Source organism: Panthera onca, chromosome C1 (assembly GCF_046562875.1).
Source record: "Panthera onca isolate mPanOnc1 chromosome C1, mPanOnc1 haplotype 2, whole genome shotgun sequence".
Taxonomy (NCBI): domain Eukaryota; kingdom Metazoa; phylum Chordata; class Mammalia; order Carnivora; family Felidae; genus Panthera; species Panthera onca.
In genome coordinates this window covers 127,331,876-127,343,357 of record NC_138346.1, presented here as the reverse complement: position 1 = coordinate 127,343,357, position 11,482 = coordinate 127,331,876, and the positions used below count along the sequence as shown (strand labels likewise).

The window sequence follows — 11,482 nt, the reverse complement described above, 5'->3', positions numbered from 1 at the left end:
GACAAAGAGCTGGTCTCAACAAGGGAAGACTCTGAAGATACAGATGATGGTCACACTAGCCATGTAGACACCTCCCAGCATCCAGCGCTCTGCTAGGTTAGCTCAGGTGGCTAATGACGTTCGGGGTTAAGGTCATGAGTTCAAGCCTGGCGGTGGACACTTTGCCAAGGCTGGGGAACCCCCACTGTATAGCCAAGGAGCACCCCCGGCATTATAGCCCACGTGGACCAGCCTCTCAGACCAGGCAGCCATCACCCAGATGGGGGCTGTTATGACAATGGGACCTAGAAGAGCCAGAGCTTGGGCAGAGCTCACCATCCCAACTCCTGGGTAAGCCATTCAAAGCACCATGCTCCTCCTATCTGCCATGGGGGCTATGCGATTTGCAAACTGTCCTCTAGTCTCCTTTGGGGAAAGTCAGCCTCCCCCTTTTTTCGCCACTACTGTGGGCTGCACTAAACCCCCAGCTGGAGACTTCTTCGGAGAGCACTGCCCTCTCTCAGCGTGAGTTCGCACTGATATTTTACGGCTAACTATGACGAAGTAAGGTGGCCAAAGTCCTCACTACAATGGGATGAGAGATCCAGGGACAGCAGATAAGACAAGCCAGTCCTGCAACCCTCCTCACATGAAGCAGCTGCACGAGCGCTCAGGCTGGGGTTCAGGCCAACAAAGCTTTCACGGAGCCCTTTCCACATCAAGCCAATGGAGTCTAGAGCCACACTCCCTGGGGGCCCCTTCCAGAAAGTTAACCTCCTGTTGACAGGCCTTGTCTATCTTCAGAAGTCCAGCTGAGACAGACAGAGAGAAGCAGAGAGGAAGGAAGACAGTGTGTCAAACACCACAGAAGCTTCGGGAAGCAGAGAGCCTTAATTATGTCCTTAGTTAAGTTCAGCTCCTGCAAAGTTTACTCTGAAATTTGACCTTGTCTTCCTGACCATCTCCCCCACCTTTCCTGGACTTCTTTCTCTTTAGCCTCCTGCAAACTCCAACTTTCTTGAAGATTTGAGCTCACGGAGACACCTGCTGAAGCTAAGGGGGAAATTGCTGCCCTGACTTGGGAATACGGGAAAGAGCCAGCATATTGCACCAAGTGTGCAAATTTGAAGCCCTCCCCCCATCCATTCCCTGGTGCTGTTGCTTCCTTTGTCATTTGGAGGAAAGGGACAAGGGACGGCCACAGGAGTAGAGACTAAGATGCCTGAGCCTGACACCTGACTTCCATTCCCAACTTCCATTTGAGGTGGAGCCTTTGCTAAAAAGCACCCAGCTCTCAGCTAGTCCTAGCGGTGGGAAGCAGCAGCTTGGGGCGCAATCCAGACAGTGGGGAGTCTCACAAAGCATTCAAACGTGGACTTAGAATATAGGATAAAAATCAGGCCTTCTAAAAAACTGCTGTTTGCTTGTGCAGCATGAGGTTCACGTCCTTAATCGTGTTTTACTTAAAGCACACTAATTGTGTGTGTTTCCTCAAGGCGTGGCCATCGGATGGGAGGCAGGGCATCCGGGCAGGGGCCCAGCAAAGGAAAGGAGCATGCCTGGGATTGAACACCCACAGAAGGGACTCAGGAGTTGACCCCACTGGGCTGATGCCCAGGAGCAAGTGAGATGCCACAAGCAAGGAAAAGCGGTTCATTTTAAGAGACAAGTCTACGTCTGGTCTCGACTTTCTGACCCACTCCTGACAAAGCCACTGGGGGATGGAAGGACGGGAAGGTCTGTGGATGTTGAGGGGCATCTTCACTCTGGTTTTGGGCCCAGGTCCCTGCAGTTTCTTGAGTCATCAACTGCTTTCAAGAGAATGGAGCTGAATGTAGACAGCCTAGGGGTTGGGAGCAGGGGAGCCCGGGCTAGGGGGCTGCCCGTGTGGACTTGCTCCCAAGGAAAGGTCATGGTGAAGGTGTTAGGCTTCTGGCTGTCCCAGGTCCTTCCACACCCATGTTTCTCGTGGGAGGAAGGTGAATAAGTAGAAGCCCTCTGAGACTTCCAGTCTTAATCAGAGTTCTGCTTGACAACGGGGGCCCATCTCTCTGCTTCAAACCTGGGGGTTACTTCTCTGAAATCTGGAGGTGGGAGAAAGAGAAGAGGGTAGGGGAAGAGGCTTCTTGAAGGCTACTGAGAGGCACAGATGCAGGCTAGGGAAAAGTGATGCAATTTCATCTTTTGTTTGTGTCTATTAATTTGTAGCTCTGGGGGCAGAGAAATGGATCTGAGTATATGTGCACGCTCCCTGTGAATCATGAGTGGATGTGCTTGGGTGTGTGTGCTGTATCTTCTGTGCCTCGTGTGAGTAACTGCATTGTGGGTATAAACCGAGTTTGTGTGCATTTTGTGGGCATAAACAACATAAAGTGTCCTTGGTATATTTCACATCCATACCCATCATGTCCGTATGGTTTTTATGCATTTTGCATCTGAGTTGCGGGTAGGTCTTTGCACATGGCGTGTGTTGGTCTTTTGTGTTGTGTTCTGTGTTGGTGAGTGCATTCCAGGTCTGTGCCGAATGTGCACGCTTTGGATACGGGTGTAGCTGTGTATCACCTGTGTGTGCCCTTTTCATTAGTTGGTGCGTGTGCATCTTGCGTTTGTGTGTGGCAACAGTGTATCTATCGATTTGGGGGTGGGCGTGCACGTGTGTGTGCCTGCACCTGTGAATATTTTATGGTCCCAGGTCAAAGACGCTGGGATAAAAGAACTACCCCCTGACGGAGGCCTTAGGTATGGACTGTTTTACCATCTGTTCCCCTAGGTCTGTGTCCTCCCCACCCCATGTCTTGGGAATTCAGCACCACCTCCCATGAAGGAGAGGAAGAGAAGCATAGAGGCTTTGCGCTGGGCATGGGGTGTCCTGCAGATACCCGGGGACGTGGGTGACCAGGAACTAATGAGCACCCTGGGCCTAGCACCCTGAGCTGGTGCCCCACTCCCCCCAGGTAACTGTAGGTGCTCAATAGCCAACAGCGAGGCTAGGGCTGGAGCCACGACTGGGCAGCCTGACCGCACAACTCACTGTGTTTGGGAAATCTGAGCCATTATGTTGAAAGGAAGAAGCCCAGTCTGTGAGGCGAAAGCCTCCCCACCTCAACCCATTCCAGGGCCAGCCTGAACTCTACCTTTAGGCCGTGCGGTGCTCATTCACTCTCAGTCTGTCCTGGGGGTGGGGAATGAGTCTCTATCCACCCCCTTGGTTGCCAGTTCAATGAGGAGAGAGTTTGAGCCTGGCAATCCACATGACGACTGTGGGTCATCTAGGGTCTCCATGCCTTGGTCCTGGACTTCAGAAATTTCCACGTAGAGCAAGCTCCCTTTCAAGTCCAGACTTGTGGCATCTCGGGTCCCCAGAAGCCCTCCTCCTGGTGTCCTTGCTCTGAAGCAGGCAATCCGTTCTGGGTCTTTAGGGAAAGGTTCATTTAAAGTGACTGATGCAGAGCCAAGTGACAATAAAGACCAAAGAGGGCGGGGAAAGATGACAACAGAGATGATTTAACATGATGTGCTGTAGAGACAAGGCCTGGGGCGGGTCTGGCCCAGGGCAGCTGGAGCTGGGAGGGCCGTGGGCCCTTGTGCACTCGGTAAGACAAGCTTCAGCCCCGGGAAACTGAAGCTGCAGCACATGGAGGGCAGAGAGACAACTGTAACATCGAAGAATCCGTGAAACTGGAGTGTCTGAGGCAATGGCAGCAAACCCAGGCCCAGTCGGGTTACCGATGAGAGAAATTAACCCATTAGGCCTCTCAGACAACCAACCCACCAAGCAGTGGATTTGCTCCTGAACCTGAACTCCAGAGAATGAATATGTGTGTGTGTGTGTGTGCGTGTGTGCACAAACATATGCACACACGTACGTATGTATGTATATAATACATAGTATATACATACATACTCTAGTGCACATAGTCAAACACATGCATAAATTGCCCTGTGTCCAAAATATTGCATAAGCTTATACAAGGTTCAAATGCAATTTTTTTTTTTCCTATAGCTAGCTAGGTAGAGGAACTCATGAAAGAGATACTCAATATATATTTATATACACTGGATCCACAAATCCGCCTGTCCTCGGGACCAGATGCCCTGGTCAGCTATAGAGTCATGCCCATGACCAGGTTAATTCCTAAGGTGCAGTTATGTGAGGTGTTCAGGCGCTGTGTTCCCTGCTCACTTTTCTGGCTTCGCAGAGGTCTGTGCCCCAGCTTGGAAGAACAGGGATGGAGTGGGCTGGAGAGCCAGAAGTTTTGGTTCCCCGTGCCAAACAGTCTCTTTTTTTTTTTTTTCTCCTGATTGAGGGCTTTTGTCCTCCGATGGGGGGGAAAAACCCTAGTTCAATGCCACTCTGGGGCTATTAATACTCTAAATATGAATACTGTGTAGGCTACTAAGAAAATAGGTTATCTCCTGTGTTTTAAATATTGAGATTCATGCAAGAAACACCCATGCAGCTCTATCGCATCACTGGTAATTTCACTGCGGTGTCAGTGCCGCTGGCACGGCACTAGGAAAGCAGATGTCTGCAAACTCCAGTGTAACGAAGAAATCAGACGTGTTGTGTGACCCTGAAGCCTGCAAAAATGGTGAGATCTGAAGCCGAGAGGTCCCTTGGCTTGCTAGCTTCTCCCCATAGGCCTAAGAGCAATTGTGAAACTTGACAACTCACATTCGGCCATACTCACCGTCCCTCCCCCCTGGGGTTCCCTCACATCCACACTGCAGAGAAAAACCAAATGCAGCATTTTCCGTTACGAAACACAAGCCTCCAGACCATCCACTTGGCAACTGCAACTCACAAAGCCCAGCCCGTGACACAGAAAGTAATTCCAATACACAAGCCTGTGCGTGCTTTTCGGTGCAAAAATGGGAATGACCTTTTGCACAATTACCGGCGCTTTAAAGCTAAGCCATCATGGTTTTCCTCTGTGAAGGGGGAGGTGGGCTCATATGGGATGATGGTGCCGGGGACCTGGAGGCTGGGGTGGGGGAGGGGTGCATCTCCCAGGTGCCGTGTGCATCTAACTTGGAAGGGAAGGTGGCATTGAGGCGGTGGGTTATGTATTTGATATGAGGTGGCCCCAACGTGTCCTTCTGAAATTCTGGCTCCATGGGTGACCCCCCTGTTTGGAAACCCCTAAGCCGGCGATGAAGATTTGCATGAAAGCCATGGACAGATACTCTGTGCTCTAAATCCAAAATCAAAAGATCAAAAAGTCACTTGCACGACGATTGCTTTCCATGCAGAACCAGATACACACTGTAGAACACACTGACTACAATGCAGGCTATTACGCAAGATCTGCATTAGTTCCATGGAGCTGCGAGTATGGTAATGGGTTTCCATCAGACATCAGTTAACATTTTGGTAATATTCACATAGTTTGTATTAGCCAAAGTGCAGTTGGCCGTTTTCAAGTTTTCCTCTCTAAAGTCCTCGTTACTGTTGTTTACCCCCTCCTGGATCTCCATGTAATCAGACTTACTAATGGTAGAGGCACTTCTACTTTTCTTTAGGTCAGGGGAGGATGGGATCTTTGGACAGCTCGTCACTTGCAGGTACTGGGCCTGCTCCTCTCCCTCTGTCTCCCGGTGGTAGAAGTAGTTGAAGTTGGACACGATGACGGGGACCGGTAAGGCAATGGTTAACACACCTGCAATCGCGCAGAGGGAGCCCACGATCTTTCCCCCGATGGTAGTTGGAACCATGTCTCCATAGCCTACGGTTGTCATGGAGACGACTGCCCACCAGAAGGCATCCGGGATGCTGGGGAACTGGGAGTCTCGCTCATCGGCCTCTGCGAAATAGACAGCACTAGAGAAAAGGATGACCCCGATGAAGAGGAAGAATATCAGGAGGCCCAATTCTCTCATGCTGGCTTTGAGGGTCTGACCTAGAATCTGGAGACCTTTGGAGTGTCGAGACAACTTGAAAATCCTAAAGACTCTTACCAACCGGATGACACGGAGGATGGCCAGCGACATGGCCTGCTGGCCCTGCTGGGCATCCTCCGGCTTCTCGGCCAGCTCTGTCCCCAGGGTGATGAAGTAGGGGATGATGGCCACGATGTCGATGATGTTCATGATGTTGGTGAAGAAGCCGGCCTTGCTGGGACAGGCAAAGAACCTCACCAAGAATTCAAAGGAGAACCAGATGATGCAGAGGGTCTCTACGATGAAGAAAGGGTCAGTGAAGGAGGTCGACTGCTGGTACCCGATGGTGCTGTTGGAATAGGTGTGGAAGGTCACCCCGCCGCCATGCATGTCCTCGTTCTCATCCCGGAAGATGGGCAGTGTTTCCAGGCAGAAGCTGACGATCGAGATCAGGATCACCATGACAGACACGATAGCTATAATCCGGGCAGGCCCCGAGCTCTCTGGGTATTCAAAGAGGAGCCACACCTGCCTCTGAAACTCATTTTCGGGCAGAGGACGCTCTTCCTCTTTGATATAGCCTTCATCTTCCCGAAACATTTCCATGGCTTCTTCTCCCAGCTCATAAAACCGAATCTCCTCAGAGAATATATCTAAGGGGACGTTCACAGGTCGCCTCAGCCGGCCCCCAGACTGGTAATAGTACAAGATGGCATCAAAGCTGGGGCGGTTCCGATCGAAAAAGTACTCATTTCGAAGGGGGTCAAAGTACCTCATCCGCTTCTTTGGGTCCCCTAAGAGGGTCTCTGGAAACTGGGCTAAGGTCTTCAGCTGGGTCTCGAACCGCAGCCCCGAGATGTTGATCACCACCCTCTCACAGCACTCGTGGTCTGCCTCGGGGTCATAGGTGTCCTGCGGGTGCCCGGGGAGGGCAGCAGCCTCGTCCGCTGGCTCTCCGGTGGCCACTGTCATAATTGGGGCTGAGAGAAGGGCCTCACACTATGCCTTCCAGCTGCCTGGCGGCAGGGAGCTCAGGGTACCGCTTATGGCCCCAGGAAACACAGAAGCATTGGCCTGGGTTCCTGCAGGAGAGCCCGTAGGCTCTCTGAGAGCTGGAGAGACAGCCTCGCTTGGCTGAAAGACAGAGGCAGTTAAGGACATGAGACCACTCGGCATCGGCAGCCCGACCTCGGTTGCTGCTCCTTGTCTCCTACCTCTCAGCCAAGAGTTCAGAAATATCACCACCACCACCACCACCACCAAAAAGCAGAACTTACTTTCACCTTGTAACCTGGCTGGGGATCAGAGGAAAGCAGGTGGCAGGCTCTCAAGAAAGCTCCGGACTGCCCTGCACTGGGGGAAGGTGGCTGGTACGGGTCCCCTCTGCACCGCACGGGCTTCATGGAGCACAAGCCCATACTAGAGGCCGGAAGGGAGCCCTCTCCCAGGCACTGAACTCGTGTCTTGCAGACACCTGCGCTCGGGGAGCTATTCACAGTGGTGGATCTGGGGCCTGGGTCTCCCGCATCGCCCCCACTCCAATGACTCTACGCATGGCTGTTATTAAAGAATAGACTGATTTACCTGGCAAGGCAGGAACCTGAAGCTCTCTTCCTCGCAGAGCTGATCAGATACTGTGGGAATCCTAGATACACAAATAGGCAGCCCGGCTGCCCATCACGCCTTCTCACTTGAGCGAGAAATAATGGTGAGTCATTCTGGGCAGGAGGTCAGGCTCCAGGTCCTGGAGGTGAGCTCCAGAACTGGGCTGGCCTGGAGGGGCAGTGGAGGGCCTGGCCAGGGACACGCAGGACTCCAGGGCAGCCGAACTTGGGTCTGGAGCCTTTGGAAGGAAGCAGGCAAGATGCAAAGTTCAGCAAAAGCCAGAGTCCTCCTGGCTGTCCTCAGGAGGTGTGACGTTGCCTGGAAAAAACAGCAGAAAGGTGGAACCGTGGCTCTTGGGTAGCTGATGCCAAGATTTAGGAGGGCTCTGGCGGCTTTGCCTTCCGTGCCCACCTTCCATGCTGGTGTCACACCTGAGAGCTACCCCTCAGCCTCCCAGCCTCCTCCGGGGCGGGCTTCCATCAGCTGGAAGCATTTTTCTCTCAGGGAACAAGCTTTCAGGCTCCGCTGGGCCTGCCTCCTCTAGGGGCCTCCCAGGGCAGAGCCACAGATCTCCCTTGGTCCTCAGCAGCCATCTGGAGGGACTCTGGGCCAAGCCCTCCAGCCCCTAGGTCTGAACACAGCATCTCCCAAGGGGAGGGCTTCCTCCACGGCAGCCGGACTGTAAGCTCTGACCTCGACCGGGTCCTGGAGGAGGAAGAACCCCTCCCCCCCTCCCCAACACGCACTCCTTCAAAGCCCATCTAGGGAGATTCCTCACACGGAAAGGTCGATTCTACAAAAGCTGGCTGGCTTGGTCCCAGGACTTACTCTCCCTCGGGGATGCCTAGGTTGCAGGCTTCCCTCCGAGCAGGGTGGCATTTGATCTGGGCAGGCGCCCGACCACCGATCTCTCCCCAAGAGAAAATCCCTCCCGTCTCGGCAGGGAGCGCAGAACGAACGCCCGGCCAGCCCGGCTGCGAGGCGGCTTGGCAGCGGCAAGAGGGGGAGCCTGGAGGAAGCCGGCTTCCGGGCTGGCCCCCTGCCGGCCCAATCCCGCCGCCCCCAGGGCGGGGAGGGGTCTGGGCCCTCTCCCCACCGCCCGGACTCCGGCCGGGATTCCGCCAGGCGCGCCCCGCGCTCGGTTCCGCGCCTGCGGACCGGACCCACCGGCCGGCCGCCGCTGCGAGCGCCGCCTTAACCCCTTCCTGCCCGGCTCCCGCGGGCCCGAACGCAACCCGGCTCTCTCGCCCCTGGGGTCCATCTCCACCCGAAAACAAGGGAGCCCGAACTCTGGGGGTGGGGAGTAGGGTGCTGCCCCAGACCTCCCCTTCCTCCTAAGCGCGGGGGCTCCACCGCAGCGCACGGCCCCCGGAAAGCGGAAAAGCCTTGCCCCGCCGCAAAGCCGTTTTGATTTGGAGCCGGAGAGGGGAATGCAGGCCGGCGTCCCAAGTGGCTCGGGTCCGACCGACCGGCGCTATCGGCCAGACCCGGTTCTGCTGTCAGCTGCACTTCCCATCACCCGCCCGCGCGCCTCGCTGCGCCCACCGCCCGCGCCGCGCGCAGCCCAAGGGTCCCGAGCCCATTCCGTGCCCTCTCCTTCCGCAGGGCGCCAGCGCCCCCCCCCCCCTCACCCCCCGCCCGGGCCGGACTCAGCCCGAGGCTGCCGCGCTGCGGGCTGCGCCGCCGGTGCCCCGCAGCCCCTCTGCGCGCCGCAGCCCGGGCAGGGGAAGCGGCCCGCGTAGCCCACCGCCCCGACACCCATTTACCCTTCGCGCTGGGCACCCGGGGCCTCCATGTTCCTGGCTGACCGCGAGCGCCGTGACACGGCGGCGGCGGGCGGCGGCGGCGGCGGCGGGGTGCGGGCGGCCAGCCGGGAGCCGGCTCTGCAGTCCCGCGGGCGGCGCGTACGGAGCGCCCGGCCGCCGCCCGCAGCCGCACCGCGCCGCACCGCGCCACGCAGCGCCGCACCTGGCCCGGCTGCGAACTCGAATTAAAGGGGCCGGCGGGGGCCAGAGCCGAGCAGGTGGCCGCTGAGTTGCGCCCCCCTCCCCCCCTCCCCCGGCCTCGGCCCCCACCCTGCGAGGAAAACACCCATGCTTTGGGCAGAACCCAGCTTACGAACCAGAACCTCGTGGAGAGCTCAGCTGGGTGCTGCCGGGCCCGGGGAAGGGGGACAGAAGTTGAGGGGCGGTCGGGAGAGGCTCCTGCCAACAGAATGAAGTAGGCGAGGAGGAAACAATCGATAGCAGCCATCCCGGGTCCGAGGAGGGATCCAGCCCCGCGGGAGATGTGTTGCTATTTTTACGAAGCTGCCAGACAGAATTTGCAGACCCCCTCTCGCGCCCGTTCGCCCCCTCCTCCAGCTCTGCCTCCCCACCTCCCTCTTACCCTGCCAAAGCTTTGGCTTCGCAAGGGAATGCAGCAGGTATGGGCCGCAGTGTAGCTGAAACTCACTGGGTTGGTTTCCTGCCAAGGAGCCCCAGGAAACGGGCAGAACTGCAGAGCCGGCCCTCTAGGCTCCCCTCCCCTCCAGGGCCAGGCAGGGAAGGCTCTGGGCTGTGCTGCTGCCCTAGGGAAAGGCCAGCCACTCACAAAACCGGTCTCCTCACAGACCTTAACAGGGCCGGATGGGCCACGGAAGTCTGAAAATGGGAGTCCAGCTCTCGGCGCCCTGGCACCCTGGGGTGTGGGCAAAAGAGAAAGGCCTTTGCTTTTGGAAGAAAGGGTAGGGGAAGCCCAGCCTACCCTCTGCTCAGATGGTGGATGTGAGGGGGTCCAGGGTGCTCATGGCCACATTACAGCCCCATGCCCCTGGGAGTTCTGGCATCTGGATCTCTGTCAGAATCATGGCTCCAAACAATGATTCCTTGAGCCCCAGACTGGGGCAGACCAGGAGCCTTAGATGCAAAGGGGCTCCAGTCCCAGGGAGGCTCCTGCTGGGACCTTCTTGCTTAGAACTTTCTGTCTCTAGGCCTGTAGCCTTGTGATGGAAGTTCTGACAGCCATCAGGGTGGTCCTGCTAGGTATGGTTTAAGACTGGGGGCCTACCCAGAGCTGCAGGGCATGGTCTGGGAGGGAAGTGACCTTAGTGAGCTCTGGGGATGACACATAAAGCAGGGCTGGTTTGGCCTAGGGCTTCTAGAACTTGAGCCATCCATGTCTCAGCCTGAGGGTGACCTGGGTGTTTTGAAGCCAGCCAGGCTGGGACCTAAATCCCTGCTGGGTAGGAGGTGAATTAATTCAGCTCTCTGGACCTCGGTGCCCTCATGTGCAAAATGAGGATACTTCACAGGCTGTTGTGAGGGTTAAGTTGCTTATGTAAAGAGTTTAGCCCCCAGCAGACGCTCCACAAATGATGGTTTCTCCACTCTGCCTCCCTGTGAAACTTGCAGTAATTCCCAGCCTGTAACTTGGCTTGTGGCTCTTTCTCTAAGTTCCCGATCACCGATCACCAGGTTTTTCTGGCCCATTCTCTCTGCCTCCCAGTGTGCCCCACCCCTCACTTCCCCTGAGATTTCAGCCATTCCCACCTCCTTCAGCCCACTGTCTGCCGGTCTGGGCTCCGCACTCCTACTGGAAAGTCTCCCCTCCCAGCTGTGCAAGGCTCTGTTTCTCCTTCTGGCTCCGTGGGGGTCCTCATGTCAATTGAAGCATAACACACATCCATTTGATCACCTGTATATATTTTCTTCACCCGCCTTTGTTCAAATGAAAGCCGCGGACAGAAAAAACGCTCTTGAGGGAGAATTCATAATTGTGCTAATTGGTAACATGTGCCCACCATGTGGCGGACACTGTGCTAAGCACGTCCAGTTCAGCGGGAGGGTTAATCCTCACAGCTCCCAGAGCTAGTTTCTACATCACTACCGTTTCCGGGGGGAAGGAAATTGAGGCAGAAAGAGGTGAAGCAACCTGCCCGACGTCCCTGAGTGGTGGCTCTGGGACTTGAATCAGGTGTCTGTGACCCCAGGGCAGATACCCTTAGCCCCCACGCCACACTGCTCAGGTACTGCTCTGG

At 55.9% G+C, this 11,482-nt stretch overlaps 1 protein-coding gene across 4 annotated transcripts; it reads right to left on the bottom strand.

Moving 5' to 3' along the window:
- Positions 1-5,186: 5,186 nt before the first annotated feature.
- Positions 5,187-9,972, bottom strand: KCNA2 (potassium voltage-gated channel subfamily A member 2). 4 transcript variants are annotated; one of them, XM_060626722.3, is made up of 3 exons: positions 9,853-9,972; positions 7,444-7,782; positions 5,187-6,993 (listed from the first exon to the last, which is right to left on the bottom strand). In XM_060626722.3, the coding sequence occupies exon 3, from the start codon at positions 6,829-6,831 to the stop codon at positions 5,332-5,334; it is 1,500 nt and encodes a 499-aa protein (XP_060482705.1). In that variant the 5' UTR covers positions 6,832-6,993; positions 7,444-7,782; positions 9,853-9,972; the 3' UTR covers positions 5,187-5,331. The 4 variants fall into 4 exon arrangements, with proteins under 4 accessions (XP_060482705.1, XP_060482706.1, XP_060482703.1 ...); XM_060626723.2 differs by lacking the exon at positions 9,853-9,972 and adding an exon at positions 9,587-9,769; XM_060626720.3 differs by lacking the exon at positions 9,853-9,972 and adding an exon at positions 9,231-9,470.
- Positions 9,973-11,482: the final 1,510 nt, after the last annotated feature.

Excerpts from the sequence above, each read along its gene's own strand:
- KCNA2 (XM_060626722.3), bottom strand. The coding sequence starts at position 6,831 with ATGACAGTGGCCACCGGAGAGCCAGCGGACGAGGCTGCTGCCCTCCCC.